The sequence below is a fragment of the Perognathus longimembris genome, chromosome 3 (assembly GCF_023159225.1).
Source record: "Perognathus longimembris pacificus isolate PPM17 chromosome 3, ASM2315922v1, whole genome shotgun sequence".
NCBI classification, from domain to species: Eukaryota; Metazoa; Chordata; class Mammalia; order Rodentia; family Heteromyidae; genus Perognathus; species Perognathus longimembris.
The window spans coordinates 110,009,955-110,027,988 of NC_063163.1; the positions used below are offsets into that span (position 1 = coordinate 110,009,955).

Genomic DNA, 18,034 nt, shown 5'->3' on the forward strand with positions numbered 1-18,034 from the left:
TTAAGCAATAAAGTCTACTGTTGAATTGATGGGGCCAGAGCCCATCACAAGTGGCGACTGACAAATTACTCTGGTCTCGGTGCTGCTTAGGAGAGATTCACACAAAGCACAGATTCAAGAGGAAATCAGGATCTTTGCTAAAGGACTTAACAAGAAACGTGGTCTTGAAAAAAATGATGTCTCTGGTAAGCCATTGAAAAATGAAGGTAATGAAACTTCTACTGTTGTCCAGCAGAAATGAAAACAATTTAAACGTGATTGTTTTCATTGTTGATTGTTTTCATTGTTTCAAAAAGAAAAAAGGAACAGCAGTGGGCTTTGAGGTGTCTGTTGGGTGGGGAGGAGGGTTGAGAGATCTTTAAGTATAGAAGCAATAAATACTGGTACTCAGAAGGGTTGTGTTAGATCAATATTGCCTGTTTGCAAATCAACACAGTCCTTTGTAGTGGGAAATATGATATAAAATGAACAATTTGGAAAGGAGAGAGAGGAAAAAAAGTATCCAGGAAAGGCAAAGTTCAATATCGATTCTAGCAATTTTATAGTCTGCCTTATTTGAATATACACCCCCTATGAAACTGAAAAAAAAAATGTGCAGGAAGAAAAGTCAAGCTGCTAAATTATGCAAAATAAAATCCTACCCCCAAAATATTTCAAAATATTTCTGAAACATCTTAAACTAGCATTAGGATGTTTAGTGTTTGAAGATATATTTGTATGGATATTATGTCATTTCGGTGAGTTCAAGTAGCAAATAAATCTCTGAGGAAGAAGTCATTACAAGAGACACCTGAGTGTAAGTCATCTTATTTTCAGATAGGTTTGAAAGCAATGGTGGTTGACACGTAGATCAGTGTTGAGACTACTGATTACATTCACTGGATGTCTCTTTTGCTCTTAATGAATTCACTGTGGACATCGCTGCCTTGTCCTCTGTCTTGTGTCTACTGGTAAAGTCAAGCTTCAGGGACTGAATTTGGCCCTAAGATAACCGGGCTGTCTGACTCCCATTGAAGGAAAGAGAGTTCCCTCTTAAATGTGCCACTTTGTCAAATCCACACTACAGTGATTGTTTGGGGAAGATGCTGAAGGGCTTCATCTGTCTAGAACTGTATAATAATCAGCCATTGGCTTCCCCTTCTTTTCCTGTCCTTCCCCAGTCTCCTTAAATGAGGTAATTGTTAAATTCAACTTCCTGGATGGAGAGTTTGTTTATGTACTTTGTTTTCTATATGGCACAGTTTCCTGAGCAAGCTGGCTCCTGCATTCCAAAACGCAGTCAGCCCGTCCTGTTTTGAGAACACTGGCTGGGCCCAGAAGGCTCAAGGGCACTCTTCCCTTCTAACTCCTCCCCACTCCCACTGCCGTGTATGCAGAAGGCTCTTTAACGATTCACATTCTCATTCTTATTCCACTAGGATTCCTCTCTTTTAAAGGATGCAAGCCACTATAGACATGAACCCATAGGAATAGTTGGCATAAATTATTTAGTTTGTAAAAGGAAATTCAGATTAACTGCATTGGAGGTTGTGCCTGGATCCAATGTCTTAGAAACCGTCTATCTTCCTAGAGATGTAAGAGCAGGGCTTGTTTGGTCTTCTTTGGTTTGTAACCAGGTCTTTTGGTTAATTGCTCTGGATGCTGTAAGATGTGGGTATTCATTAACTATGGCTGTTTTGATTCTTTAGACCACTAGTCTTTAAGGTCATTAGTCTTTAAGTAAACTGATTTTTTCTTGCTATGTAAGCTCAGTCATAAATGTTGACAAATAACCAACAATGTTCTTTTGCTCTCAGGGATTTTTTTTTTTTTTTTTAGTTTCCAAACCATGCTGTTTGTTCACAAAAATGGCACAGTGAAGAGGAAAAAGTAGGATAGCCATTCCAGATGGCGAGTCAGGTTTAGAGACTGCAACATGGACTTTTAAACAAATGTCATCAGACTCTTCATTTATTATTTTATTTTATTGTCAAGATGATGTACAGAGGGGTTACAGTTACATATGTAAGGTAGTGAGTATATTTCTTGTCAAACTTGTTACCTCCTCCCTCATTTTTCTCCCACCTTCCCTCCTCCCTATTCCCTTTCCCCCCACCCAGCATCTTCATTTTTATGTATTTAATTTGCTGGTACTAGAAATTGACCATGCCTTCTCTAAAGATTCTTGTAGAAGGGTCTAAAGTAAGACAATTATTCTCTCATCCATGGGGGTAAAATGATGGCTCAAAAAGAAACAAGTTCTAACTAGAACTTGCATCAGTGGGTGAACTCTAGAAAAGAGGGGTGGGTATGGGAGCAGTGGATTTGGCAATGTCTATTTTCAGGAACCCAGGGCAACCAGAATTGGTCCTTTGAAACCATACTCCACATGGTTTATTTACAATTACAAGAGCCAGGCAGGGGGCAGGAAGTGCTAAGAAAAGAAGTAGAAGCTGACATCTTCAATGGAGTTTTTCTCTCAGGATTCCACAAAATCACTGGCCTCAATTAGCCCCTTGGCCCCAGTGTGCATCTGCTTCAGGATCGATGGAGTCCTTTGTGTGGTTTTTCTTTTTTCCACTTTGAAATAGTTTCAAGGGCAGATGTATCAAAATTTGCTTTCAGATTCATGTGTGAATGATTTAAACTAAGGAACCATTTTTCCATATAAATTTCTTTAGTGTTAAGTTTAGGTCTTACTAGCTAGCAGTTATGGGGGGGGGGGGCGGGATGGAAACAGTTGCTGAATGTGGTAGATGAGGGTCAAAGTATTGTGTATTTCTTATATCACAAGCAAGTGTTTAGTAGTAATTAACACAGGCACTACAAAGAAGTGTGAAGTTTAAGTGTTTAATATTACTGAACATCACTTGGCCTCTGAAAATGAGTTACAGATTAGGTATTATGGAAAGGGATGCTTGTGATTGTCTTCCAGTTTTCATAGTCCTAAACTAAAAGATTCTACAGAGAGCTTGGGTTTCTTTGTGTGAACCTACATGATCTAAGTATAGTTGTCAGAGTAAGGGTTAGATAAGCAAACATCCATCGCCCCTCTCAACAGGCATGCACACAGATCCACACAGATTCCCCTTCTGCTAATTGGCTTACTGTTTGAGATATTGATGTCCATGGGGAGTACCAAGTATTTGTACTCACGAACTGAGACGTCACATGGCACTGTCAAGTGTCTGTGTGTCCCAGGGGGAAATGACATCACAACCTTTCCTTTCCCCATATACAGTAGGAAGTATAAACCTTTCTATTGCCATTGGAACTTCCTAGTTTTTCTATTCATCTCTTTCCTAGTTAAAATATGACTACACCACCCTTCCATGTGGAGAAAACAAATGTTGCTTTTTTTCCTTTGCTTTAAGGCTTACCTGGCACACTATCCCTTTCTCCCCCTTCTTCTTACTATATCTTTTAAATGCTGAAATAATTAGCCTTCAATCTTTTGACAAATGCTTCCATAAATGGTTGCTGGATCCCAACTGACACCTGATGACACCAGGTCATTTGTCAGGTCATTTTTTTGTTATTATATTACATATAGTATGCTTTACAGCTCCCTAAACAGACACCACCAGGTAGAAAAATTTCTAAATTCATTATTTAGCTTTTTTCTTCTTTTTTTTTTCACCAAACACATAGAAGTTTCTATTTTAGCAAATTTACTTTAAAAATGAGGAAATGTGTGGTCATTTTAGCTTCTGCCACTTCAAAACACACAAACTGAACAAAACAAAACTGCTAGAAAGGAAGATTACTTGTTCTTCCAACCCATACACTTCCCTCTTTGACAAAACATATGAAAATTCTCCACAAACACCAGGTACATCCCCAACAATAAGGATTAACTCAATTGACAGCATCCAACTGACATGGGAACAAAACCTGAAGCAACCAATCCAGGTAGCCTACACATGCCAACTGTTTTGGAAATATAAAATCCTATGTAAGGTTATCTAGTATGTGAGTTGAAGATCTCTGGATGGATTTTCCCCTGCATGTGTACCATATTTAAATATTTCCTCTTACTATGTGACAAGTTGTTATGTAAGTACTATATGAACTCATTTATCTTAACAAGATCATCCCACTGTAAGCAATAGGCTCAGAGGTAGTTGGCCCCTAGTGATCAAGCTAAGAAGAAGAATAACAATGAAGTATGCACGTTTCTGAGTTTGAATCCTCTTTTCTGGAATGGTAGAAGCCACGATGTGAGTCTTCTGAGACTAAAACTCTTAAGCAATGAGGCTGGAGAGGAGAGCTCCCTACATTCACTCACCCATTGGGATGACAACACAAAAATCTAAAAAAAGACTCAGCAAGACAATCTAGTAAGGAAATAAAATCCCATCAAAACACAGCCTCTGGAAGAATCTTCAAATAAAAGAAACCAGGTTGATTTCTCCAGTACAGGATCTAAAGGCATAGGACCATTCCTTCAATAAATAGTAAATGCTCTTGAAGTTTATGATTATAAACTTGTCTTGAATTTAATTGATGAGTAGCTCTTATCTTCCAAGTATGAGCAAAGGGCCTTTAAGTGACAAGTTTTTAAGTTGCTGTTGGTATCATCAGGTGTCATCAGGCCTGCCTTCCTCAGTGGAAGGAATCCAAGAGGGATGACAAGTCTGGGACCTCAGCCCAGACATAATGCCCAGGGCATTCTTAGCTGGAAGCACCGTGCTGCAATGGGGTGGGTAAGCTGAAGAAGGGAGAGATAAAAGAGTTCTTTACTCCTGAAATAATTACATTCATAAAGAATATTTTACCCACACACATATACATATGACATAGGGCTTCGGAGAGAGAGTGATGGTGATTAGGTTTACCATAAAACTCCAAAATATGTGTAATAAAATACTATAAAGCTCACTTTATTGTGGAGATATAATCCCCATGATACGCAATTCTATGTCATGATGCATTAATACAGTTTTATGCCTATGATAAACATCTCCTTAGAAGATCATGAATAAAAAAAAGAATTGTCTGCCAACAAAAGGAAAATATACCTATTTGTTTTAGCTTAGTACATGGAAAACAATTCATCCACAGCTTTAGACAATATGTTCCTTTTGTCTCTAGATATAGTATCAACCAAGACAGGACTGGCTATGATTCATATTGAAGAAGAACATAAAATAGGATAGTAGTTATTTAGAATGAACTAGAAAATAGTAATGACTTTAAAAATGTATTTCAACTTAACAGGGAATTAAAAGTCATTTATTTTAAAGCTTATCCCTTAAACCCCACCAATCTTCTAGTTCTTGCTTTCAGCATGAAATAGCACACAGCTAAGACAACTTTGCTACAAATGTATGGCAATATACACAGCCAGCAACAACTGAATAGAAAATCACATTCCTTTTAAATCTCTAAAATGCCTAGCACTGGTCCTAAGCACTCTCAGAAACAAGCATTACACTGATTTTTCAATGTTATAAATAATAATTAATCATTGTTAGAAATACTTTGAACCTATTGTTTATCCTCCTTAGTATCATAAGTATATTTCATAATTAAAAATTACTCACTTTAAGTGAATGGATCCCATGCTTTCTAAAAACCTACAATCCACTCTGAAGAGATATACATAGAATGGAGCATACTTTCAAAAAGTCCTTCAGACATTTTTTTCTTTACTATCACATAACTTAACAATAAAGATCTAGTGATGAAATGGACCCACAGATAAGTGCCAGACATGTTAAAAAAAAGTTCAGTATTTTTTCTAAATACTAAAATTTTTAAAATTCAATTTGAAGCAAAGAGACTGTGACTCATGCCTCTAATCCAAGCTACTCAGGAGGCTAAGAACTGAGGACTGCAGTTTGAAGCCAGCTTGGGAAAGAAATTCCACGAGACTTTTATCTCCACTGAACTACCAGAAAAGCTGTAGGTGGTACTGTGGCTTACGTGGCTCACTGTGGCACTAGCCTTGAGCAAAAGAAGCTCAGGGATAGCACCGAGGCCCTGAATTCAAGCCCCAAGACTGGCACTTACACACACACACACACACACACACACACACACACACACACAAAATAAACTGGAGTCACCAAACAAATGAGACACAAACAGACCCTCACTTGCAAAGGAAAGAGAAGAGTATGTGGGTTCCTCTTCCTTGGCATTTGGCATAGAAGAGATGAACACTTTCAAGAGCTTCCTACTGGGTCCTGTCACTAGGCCTGCTGGTATCACACTTGATACCAAAAGAGGTGTAGCTTCAGAATCTCCCTCTTTGAAATAACACTGGGACAAGGTCCCATTAGGAACTAAGAAATGACCTCCTCCGCTCCCAGCCTTTGGCCTTCCATCTTTTTAGAACATGCAATGAAACCACACAAGAAAATTCACTAAAAAAAAGCTCAAAACCAACAAACAAAAACAGCAATGACAGCTGTTTTACACTGCTAAACCATTAAGTATAAAAGGCAAATTGAAATCAAAGAAAACTTAGAGTGAAAGCAGGTATTCAGAGAATTAAAATCTTATACTTTGTTTTACATTTGAAGTTATAGTGGTAAACAGAAGTGGGAACCAAGGAAAGGTGATCTTGGATTGTGTTACATAGAAAAAAAAAGTTACCTTCTAATAATATAATTATGGTAATAAACCAAAGAATCAATTACTACATCACTTCATTTTCCTTTTTAGCCACTTTAAGATGTTGCAATATGGCTCGTATAGAAATCTAGAGAATTACTGAACAATAATATTCTTTAAGTGAATCAAAATAGTAACAGTATAATGTGCTTCTCAAAACCACTTCTGCATGGATTTCTTTCACTTATTCCTTTTAACCCTCGTACACTGTCATTTAAGTATAAAGGACAACACTGCAGATTACAGATGTTAAGTGACTTGTCCATAGTCCCACAGCTGAGGTTAGAGCTAAGATCTGACTCTCTCCAGTGCTCTTATGGGAAAAGAACAAAGAAGAACTTTTAAATATAGATTTGACTCTAAAATCTCCAGTGTCTGTGAACCTCTCTGTTCTGCCATTCTTCACAACGTTGATCATTTCAAAGCATATTAGAACACACACACCCCATATAGAGCTCAAATTTCCATCATTTTACATATATGGTTAAAACTAGATAAATGCTTGTGAAGTTGAAGGAATTGTCAACACATATTTTACAGCAAAAAGATGGTGACTCATGTCCTATAGTGGTAGCTACTCAGGAGGCAGAGAACTGAGGATAAAGCCAGTTGGGGCAGGAAAGTCTCATCTCCAACGAACCACAAAAAAAAAAAAAAAAAAGCTGAAGTGGAGCTCAAGTGGTAGAGCACTAGCACTGAGCAAGAAAGCTCAGGGACAGTACCCAGTCCTTCAGCTTCATCCCCAGGACAGCATCCCTGCTGGAAAACAAAATCCTAGTCCCACAAAAATGATGGAATAACTTAGCTATGATCTCTCCAGCATTAGACTTATTCAAGTAAAAAGTAGAAGAGAGGGGCTGGGAATTTGGCCGAGTAGTAGAGTGTAGAGTGCTTGCATCATATACATGAAGCCCTGGGTTCGATTCCTCAGCACCACATATATAGAAAAAGCCAAAAATGGTGCTGTAGCTCAAGAAGTAGACTGCTAGGCTTGAGCAAAAAGAAGCCAGAGACAGTGCTCAGGCCCAGAGTTCAAGCCCCAGGACTGGCACCAAAAAAAAAAAAAATAGAAGAGTCTCACATCTTTTCAAAAGTAGACTGTAATGTTGATGACTAGATTCTCTTCCTATTTTATGACGCTACGATTTTGAGTTCCCCAGATACCGCTTAACAAAATAGCTTAAGATTTCTCTTAACTCTTCAGTGTTGCAGACATTTAGTATAGCCAAGGAGTAATTCATCTAGTATGACTGAGGAATAATTCAGTCTCAGAACTATGGTAAAAAAATTTATCTGCTTTGGGAATTAACCAAGTCATTTCTTCAGTAATTAGCTGCTTTCACTGTAATTTGTCTATGTTGTAACATAGAAATGTATTTAAGGAAGGGACTTTGCTATACAAGTCAGTAGAGTCACAGATAGATACAGGTCATAGAGAATTACAAGCTAAACACTGAAAATACGTGTCAGTGTTAAAGTTAGACAAGGTACAAACCTGACAAAATTCAGAGTTATTAAAAAAAAGAAAGGGCATAAAATTCACAACAAAAATGAGATGCATGCATGCAAAATAACTGGTTGATTTTTTAAAAGACAAAACTTACATTTTCAGTATGTAGATATGGTAAGAATTGATCCATGATGTGGTATACTGTAGTTCCTCAATATAAAACACTTGAGAAGGTGGTTTAAAGGACAGTAGAACAACCCTAACAACTTTGGTACTATTGAATTTCTTTTTCATTTTTTCTCTCCATCACAAATAGCAATCACTTTAAGCCCTGAAGCGTGAACACTGCACAACCACTATAATTGTATCCAGCCCAGGAAGTGTACCTACAGTTATTCTTATTCATATTTTCCCAGGCTATACATAAATATAAGGATTGCCCCCTCAAAATGATCATATAAGTGACATCCACAGATGAAGTAGGTGTTTCATAAAAAGCAATTTATTCACTTTTTCATCTTAAGCATAACTTTACAGTTTCTGATTGGGTGTGCTGCAGAAAAAAAGGAAATAGTTTATGTTTCTTGGAATGCATAGTTTTCAGTAGCTGAAAGGTTGGCTTATTAAAACAGCTATTTCTGGTATACTTATTAAAGATAATGAAGCTTACGCTCCCACAAAAGCAATACAAGGGAAAACATGTATAGAACAGCTAGAGAAATTGTATTATGTCATATTTATATCATGAAGCTTTAAGGTGCACTGATTATAGGACAAGTCTAACCAGAAAAAAATGGGAGTAGCAATAGATGAAGACAAGGTTTCTTTGTATATTATAGAATTTTCAATAGAGTGGCTTTTTCCCCTGCACATCTTCATAATAACCATTAGAATAACAATGACCACATCCCCATTTTGATGTCTCTGGAACATACTGGGACACACTGAAGTTCCAAATTACATCCATTTCCTCACCTGCTGTCATTTTACTTGATGAAGAATGTTAATAAGTTACCCAAAGTTAAATAACAATAGCACATGATCTTGTATGGGTTCAGGCTCGTTCATGGTCTCCATGCTCCTTCATGTCTCACAGAATTCCATCACTTGTCTGGTATTGGATATTATTTGGGGAGCTAGTCACCCACCATCTCTGAAATTATGCCAAAGGGTAACTCAGACCGGGTTGTGACCTAAACCAACTAGCCTCAAAAGATTACAAGGTAATTCACATAAGATCAGACCATGTCAGAGACTATACAAATAAAAAGGAAAGAAAGATTGAATTATGGTTATCAAATACCAAGCACCTGTATATGCATCTACTTTCAAACTTGACCCCCCCCCCCACAACTCCTTCAAGTTGATCCATTGTCCTTGTCTAGATTGATGCTACTCTTGAAACTTACATCATATAGCCAATGAGTGACAGAGGTGGCACTAGGCCTGTTACTGTAAAATTCCCAAATCCTTGTGTCTCTCACAATGCTTCCTGTTTATCTCCAAAGACATCAGAATTCTGAGCTAGCTACAAACACATTAAGGGGTGGGAAGTTGTTTTTCATCTAGTAAAGGCCATACTCCCTTGAACATACTAATCTTAGAAGCTAAGTTTGGCTAGTACTTGGATGGAAAAACAAGTAACTCTTATCTGTGATTTCCAGTTTTGAAACAAGAACACAGGCCTGCAGTGTTGGATAATATCCACTTCTTAGACTTGTTCCTAACCCTGCCATCTAATGACCCTTTACTTTGTTAACTTTTACAATAATTTTCCTTTATATTGGATCAGACTAAGTACTGTTCCACACATGATGTTGCTTGGAGCCCTCTCATGTTATTCTCAAATACCGAAAGAACCCTGGGAAGGGTGGGCGGAGGAACACGGCATCCTGCCTCCTCCCCAATGAGATCGTGGTGTTCTCACAATATACATTACCCACTCTAGCTGATCAAATTTACCCAAGTGAGGCTCGCCCATGAACTCCCATGTTTTAAGCCAATCTTCAACCTATTAGAGCTCTCTGACAAGGCAGACTAAGGTGCAGACACATTGCCTGTGTTACACAGCTGATGTCCATTCCCTTTGGCTTAATCCTTCATTCAAATGGGTTTTTAATTCAACATGGTGGAAACCCCAGTATATCAGACACTTGATGGTGTCTTGTGAGACCTGAGGAAGGGGTTGACCAGGACTGAACTTGACTTTGATACAAGATCATGTTCTATTATTGTTTAACTTTGGGTATTTCTCCCCTAGGAGGAGGACAGAGGAGAACTAACCAGCTCCAGGACCAAGGTAAGAGGGGAGTTTTCTTTCAAAAGAATGGGTTCCATCCATTTGAAGGAAACCCCTCCCCCACCTACTTTTCAATCCTTTTTTCTTTATACATCTATATTTTTTAAGCTTACCAGCATCAGGAAACCAACTTGCCACTTGTGCGTGCATAATAGTTATTCACACATTCACTTACAAAAAGAAAGAAAATCTTTACACAAATCATAGCAGTTATATGCTAATGCATTTGTTTTCCATCACCATTGAATTAATATTACATGAAAGCTCATATTCTTCAGCTCTTAATTTCTCTATATGTAGTGTATGTAGTTCCTATCTATCAGTTTAAACATAATGGGTGAGAAGGAACAAAAAGTATTTTTCAAAAATCAAAATGTTTCTAATGAAATAGATTGTTACTGAGATTTTTTTTTTACAAAATGAAGCTGATGATACAATTTTAACAATATATATTTTGAAATGTGATGAGGCTACACTTTTGGTCTGAAGTAGTATCAACTTAATGAGATCTTAAATGTGCTGTATGAAAACTATGATTAGAAAAAGAAGAGGAAAGGGAGGAAATAGTTTGAGCATTATTTCCCAGTGCTATTATAGGCTCTTCCCTGGCATCTTTTATATTTCTTTCAATGATTTCCATGATACCCCCTACTTTCATGTTGTTGTCTTTGGGAAATCATTGGTATTCCCTCTTTGATATCTTTAGACAGAAAAGAGAACAAGAGGAGAAACAGGAGAGAATTTTTTTAAAGTGTGTATAATTTGAGATTGTAGAAGCAAGACAAACCACCTCAGTAGCAAAAGCAAGCAGGTACTAGATCTAACCACTATGCATTTTTGGTTGCTACTGCCCTTGGAATGGTGTGAATCTTGCATAAATCCACCATATGGTTATCTGGACTAAACAGTAAAAATATTAAGTAGCTGGCACAATTTTTTTGCTCAGTAAAATATAAAAAAAATATGAAGCAAGCCTTGAATGTCAGAAATTAGAATGATATCTTGGAGCCAGGCAACGGGGGCTTATGCCTGTAATCCTACCTACTCAGGAGGCTGAGATCTGAGGACTGAGGTGTAAAGCTAGCCTAGGAAGGAAAGTCCATGAGACTCTTATCTCCAATTAACACCCCGAAAACCAGAAGTGGGGCTGTAGTTAAAAGTGGTAGAGTGCTAGCCTTGAGCAAAAAAACTGAGGGACAGCATGTATGCCCTGAGTTCAAGCCACACCACCAACAACACCAGTGAATGGAGGCAATCACTGATGGCTGAAGGATTTTGACAAAGTACAGTATAAATGAGCAGACAATCAAGTTATTCTGACACTGGTGCACAGAACACAGTTATCTGATGCTGGATGAGCAGTGTCAATTTAGAACAAGTGAAATGATTAATCTGGGAGGCACTTTTTGGAGACACAGTTCCTAAGAAATAATTGGCTGTAGGAAAGGAACAGAAATGAAAATTCGAGTGTTAGATGGGAACTGTGTGGCTGGACCTTGTTACTTGATTATCTGTCTTTGCAGTCTATTTTCTCTGAGTACAAGTGTCTAATCCATTATAATGGATTATTTATGATGCCATTCTTGGGGATCCAAGACTAAATAAAACTTAGATCATTAAATTACAACTTAGATCATTAAGAATTTCTGTATGTATTGAAACACATCCTATTTTTACAATGGGAAGAAATAAATGTTACCATCTAAGGTATCATATATAGGTTATAAAAATCATCTTTTCTTCTTAAGTTTGGGGAAACTCTCAGTTCAGTTTACAGGAACTCTTACTTTCCAAGTTTTGTTTCAAGAAGAGTGTAGACAGGAGTCAGAATTTGATAATTTGCTAATCCAAGGAATATATAAGTCAAATCACCTCCAAAGTTTAATCAGGGAACAAAAATCTCTTACTAAACCTGGAAAAGTTCTAAGGAAAGAGAAAAGCTCCCTTAAAAAGACATAGAAGGGATAAAGGGTTTAATTACATAGGAAGGGAGAATGCCAGGAAAAAAATGACTAACTAACTCTATTTGGGAAAGAGCACTGGACCAGAAGGCAGATGACCTGTGTCCAGCTGGACTTTGATGGACAAGTCACCTAACTTTCATTAGGCCCCAGTGACCACATCTGTGAACTGACAAGGCTGGAGATAACCTCCAAACCACATCTTGACTCCATAATTCTAGGACTCTAAATCTTTAAAGCAATTGATGATAGCTTATAGGAAATAGCAAAGGAGGGGCAAAGAAAACATGACCTGTGGTTCGTGGAATGGTTTAGAATTCTTAAAATCATCTGAAGAGAGAAAAGAGTATATGGTCTAGAAGATAAAGAAACCCGGAGACTGAAATGGGCCAAGCCTATATAGCATTACCATTCTAGCAAGACATCATCCATATGAAAGGCAGAACACTGTCTCACCAAGCAAAAACTGTGACTATTACAACCAATAGTCTTTACACTCTTTAAACTATAGACTAATGATAACCACTACTTGAAAAGTGAATCATATTCAATGAAAACATAAAATACAATCTAGGTGCTAAGGGCTCATCTTGAAACGAGATTCCCTTTTGTATGAACTAACTTGCTAATACAAGGGGTCCTGGCTAGGGGACAGATGCCATATAATCTCAGATAGTACCCCAAAAGTGTCACCAGTAAAACCAGATTTATAGTTGTTAATGTGAATAACTGATATTTTTCAACATAATACTAAGGTATCTTTAAAGTTTCTAATTCTAAAAGAGGTACTTTAATCTATATTCATGATTTCCTATCAAAGTCCAGTGAACTTCCTGCAAATGAAGGCCACTTAATTTTTGAATATCTATACATTTGTCCTGAGAAAATATCCAGCTTTCATCAAGTTCCCAAAGTAGGTTAGAGTATTTTAATCTGACAAAAATTATGAAAGTAAACTGCATGAAAAATATTTATTATGATTACCTACAAAAGCTTTCATTAAAAATAGAATCCCATTTTTGACATTATCAGTATCTAGCTAATTCTCTGACTAAATTATGGACAGACAGCCTCACAAAGTATTTCTGCAAAGAACCACATTCTCTAGACTCGGTTCTCAAACAGATTTGCTGTAATGTAATCCCAAGGATATACAATTTAGATAGAATTGTTGGAAGTTGATCTAGTACCTACTCCATGTATTAAAAATCTTCTTGACTTACTTGAAGTAAAAACTACAAAGGTATATTTGCAAACTTAACTACACACCATATTTATCACCTAAAACCCAAAGACATGAAGTCCTTTCTTAGGAAAGTTGTTTTAGAATGTACATGATCTTTTATGCTAGGTTTGAATTATCTTTCTACTTACAGAATTTTGCAAACTGTACTTGTCATGGTGGAAGCAAACTGCAGTGAAAACTTAATGCCTCTTCCAAAAAAATTTTGCATGTAGATGTAGAGTATTTTAGCTCAAATTTTGCCTTTGGAGATGAATGTAGAAATCCAGTGAAGCAAAAAGTGCCTTGTGCAAGTCTGTTGAGAGGAATCATTTGGGAAGAAAAGTAATAGCAGAGATACAAGTTAAATTGAAAACTTAGTGGAGCATTGATAATGCCAGGAGGAGTTCCTCTTCCAAAGCTAACTATTCTAGACTAAATAGCTGATAAAGGTTACAACTGTGAATGCAAATGCCCTTCCTTAAAAATAGACATATTAGCTCCCGATCTTTATCATTTGACAGCTTACTGTGTTTTTTATTGACCTTTTTTAAATATTTTTCTGATTGATAACAATTTTTTTCTTCATCTATTACTTGATTAGATATGTGGTTCTAGAGTTCACTGTAAAGTGAGATTTTCTGCTAATTGACTCCACCCATCTTTATTTAAGGAGACATCATTAAATCATTTAGAAAAGTAACTCCCATTTTATATTCACTCCTCTTCAATTTGATATTGCTGTGTGAAATGGGTCTCAGGACATGCAATTCTTATTTACAACATAGCCATCATGTAATTACAAAATGAATGGCTTCTGTAGAGTTTGTATTCACTTTGCATGAAAATAAGTTTGTATAAGTTGTTCAAATTTTTTCACCATGAACATACATGCACATATGATACAGTATAGTGAACTTTAAATCAAATGAGTTTTCCAATCTGGAGCTCACATTTCACTTCAAAGACAGCTTGTAGTCCAAATGAAGTAGGATAGGAAGTTCAAGAATATTGCATTGTTTTAATCCTAGCAAAAAAAGAAAAAGAAAAAAGTCAGGATTTTTTTTTCCCCTTAAGGTCTCTGGTTTGGGAAAGAACAGAGTTGTTGGCTAGAAAATCTGTTTTTCTAAAAACCAAGATATATGCATAGCCCACAGGACTGCAGCCCATTCACAATCACTCTCCTTTACCCTGAAGAAGACTCACCTGTTCTTGTAAATACGCGACACAGCCAGTCTTCCCTCCAGGCCAGTGAGAGTTCCATTAGCCTCCCACAGATGTTCTCTGTTGCAGTCTCCTGCTCATTGGAGCATTGCTCTTCCTTCTCTGCCTGACCATCCCTTTCTGACAAGGTAGAACCTTTGTACAAGTCAAGCACAGCACATGGCCTCCCGCCAGTGGCCCCTGGGCACCAAAGCCAGGCCAACTATGCAACCAAAAAACAAAAAACATTTCCTCTGAGATGCTCAAGAATACCTTCTAAATTCTACTGCTAGTTTATTCTCCCTCACATTGGATTTGACACAAAATAGAATATAAATCTTGGCTTCAATAAAACAGGTCTGTAAACCACTGTACCACAGAAGTTTTGGTTTGGTTTACTAATTTCTCACTGTAGAGAGTTTTGAGTGAGTGAACAAAATACAGTGGGAATCAGTTACAATCCGTTTACTCACAGAGAGAAATCTGTTGTAATTTCATCCAGTATTGTTTCACTTAAATTACATATGTGTATAAGTTATCAGGCTAGGATCACAAATAATATACAAATGTAATTCTTTTTCTTTAAGCTTATTATACTGTAAGCATTTTACTCATCAATTTTTTAATGGTTAGGAGACCGTTTTGTGCATTACAGGTTATACTCAATATTAGCACCTCAGGAACTGTGTAGCTATATAATGTTACATCTAATTCAAAAGAATCTGATTTGGTAGGGTCAAGTCTCCTAATCTGTATTGGTAACAAGGGGTTTTGATACTCAAATCAAGCTTCTGTCCCGTGGGATGGGTGAGAGCTTAATTATTCCTTTCATTTGCATATGTGAGTTGTTCTCTATGTTTTGGTAGATTACATACACTATGAGCTTTATTGTAAGTTATTTTGCTACATCTTCAGCAAATTTCTGAGGAGTTAGTCTTCAAAGGCAAAAATTGGGTCAAGGATAAAGAATGTTTTAAACTTCTTGTTTGATAAAGTCCAACTATTATCTAGTTTTTAATATGGTCATCAATTTACAAACTGCCCATCTTACTAAATCCTTGATGACATAGAGCATCCTCTTTAATTTTTTTTCAATATGAATGAAGAAAACTGAACCGCATCACTTTAATTCAAAAGTTGAGTTCCAAGTAAGGTTGAATTATTACAAGATTTTCCTTTCTCCTGAACCAATAATCAACTTAAAATCATGTTTTCTTAAAATATTTTTTCTAATTTTGAAGGAATTTTATTTGCTTTTCACAGTTTCTCTAGTTCACATAGTTTACAACTTTAAAAATACATAGGAGCTAGGCACTGATGGTTCACGTCCTTAATCCATTAGCTCAGGAGTCTGAGAGCTGAGAATCGTGGTTCCAAGCCATCTTGGGCTGGAAAGTCCATGAGATTCTAATCTCCAGTTAACCTTCAATTATCCACCAGAAGTGGAGCTGTGGCTCAAGTGGTAGAGTACCAACCTTGAGCAAAAGTGCTCAGGGACAGCACCCAAGCCCTGAGTTCAAGTCCCAGGATTGGAACAAAAAAAATAGGATTTATTGGAGACTATTAAAAGAATCTTATTCAATGAAATATTCTAGGCATTGTAATGGAGAATATAGCATGAATGGAGTACTTGGGGAAGGAGAGCACAGGAGATCTTTTAAGCCCCAGCACCATTGTAAAACAGTTAAGAGAAGTAAACAGTACTGGATCCACATGCTACTGGCATCATAGCCAATAATGAAATGTGTGTTCTATCAAGTGAAATGGAACTGAATTCATTTTAGCTGGATTAATGATTTTGCAAACTGTGTGCTCTCAATAGCCTCTGTGGAGATACTGATTTAATCTATAGGATTGTCATCAAGCTTTTATAATTAATAGTCAAAAATCCAGGAAATCACGAATATACTTTACCAAACTGAAGCCTCACTTATTTAGGTTATTTTTATTTTGTTTTGTTTTTTGTTTTGTTTTCTGCACTGGAGTTTGAACTCGGGGCTTCGTGCTTACTAGGCATGTGCCCTACCACTTGAGCCATACTCCCAGCTGAAGTATCAAATCTAGACTTTCCCATGCTAGTGGGGTTTTTTTTAATTCTTTTTCTCTTTTTCCCTAGGTCCTATTACAATCTGGGAAAGGCCATTGTCCATACACCTGGATTGTTACATAGGTCCTATTACAATCTGGGAAAGGCCATTGTCCATATACCTAGATTCTCCATACCCAGAATACCCAGAATACCCAGAATAAAATATGCTCACTTATTGTTGCTTTTTCCTCCCTTCCCATTTTTTTAAATGAAAAGCAATCCATTTCAATGGACTTTAATTTGTAAAAAGCTGCCCTTAATACAATTAAAAGGAATCATTCTGCTTGACAGATCACTTTTACAACTTCCTGGACACTTAATTAGAGTAAGAATATTCTTCATAGTCAATAGGAGTTTCTGATATTGATGTTGAAATCAATGTCTGAAATGTATAAAGGAAATTCCAAAGCTATCATTAAGTATTTAAAATGCCCTCATATTTCCCTGACTTCTAATAACAGCCTTGCTTATGACTATTTCTTAAGGATTCCTTTAGTTGGATAAAAAAAAAATACTTTTGACCTAGTCTGCTAAAATGAGTGAGTTAATATAATAGGGTTAAAGGTCATTTTATGGTTCTTATTAGCCACATGGAAAAGCATTTCATTTCATAAAATAGAACCGATTCCAAATTATCCTTGCATGTACAGTTGATGCTGAAGTTTAAATATCAATCCAATGAAGCTTGTAGATGTCAATATATTGACTAAGGAAATCATGTTGTTAGCCAGACAATGGTAGAAAAAAAATCATAGGCACTTTTAACATACAAACAAATCTTGAAATACTGGAAACTATCTCCAGATATTACAAGAACCTTCTGTATCATGTCACTGATGAAAACTAAGCATCATATATGACAGACTTTGTTGAGGAACCACATGAAGGAAAAGGTGATTGTGAACTTGGCAGTGATTTATCTGTTGGTCAAATGTATAATATCCATCGAAAGTAAACATAGACATACCTGTATGGATAGCAGTGTGAAACTAAACTGTTTTTACATGGCCTGTCAGATGGTATTAGATCATATCTTAGAATAATTTTGTAGAAAGCTTGGTTCCAAACAATTTTCTCAATATAAAGCTTCGTGCCCTTATTCATTCCTTTATTTTGCTTTTTTTGTTTGTTTGTTTTCTTTGTGCTGTGAAACTGTCTTTGGATAAAGCTAATAGCCCTGTTAAATAACCCTCTCATAAAATGGTTTGTT

General features: G+C 36.7%; 1 protein-coding gene across 6 annotated transcripts in view; it reads left to right on the top strand.

Moving 5' to 3' along the window:
• The window catches only part of Gria4 (glutamate ionotropic receptor AMPA type subunit 4), a 257,256-nt gene that overhangs the window by 222,772 nt on the left and 16,450 nt on the right, over positions 1 to 18,034 (top strand). Inside the window, exon 15 of one of the 6 annotated variants that reach the window (XM_048343759.1) lies at positions 10,311 to 11,472. The exons of 4 other annotated variants lie outside the window; for them this stretch is intronic. In XM_048343759.1, coding sequence (XP_048199716.1) covers positions 10,311 to 10,332 — 22 coding nt within the window. In that variant the 3' untranslated portion in view covers positions 10,333 to 11,472. Of the gene's footprint in view, positions 1 to 90; positions 1,998 to 10,310; positions 11,473 to 18,034 lie in introns of those variants that run through there. One more of the 6 variants, XM_048343757.1, reaches the window with a different exon arrangement.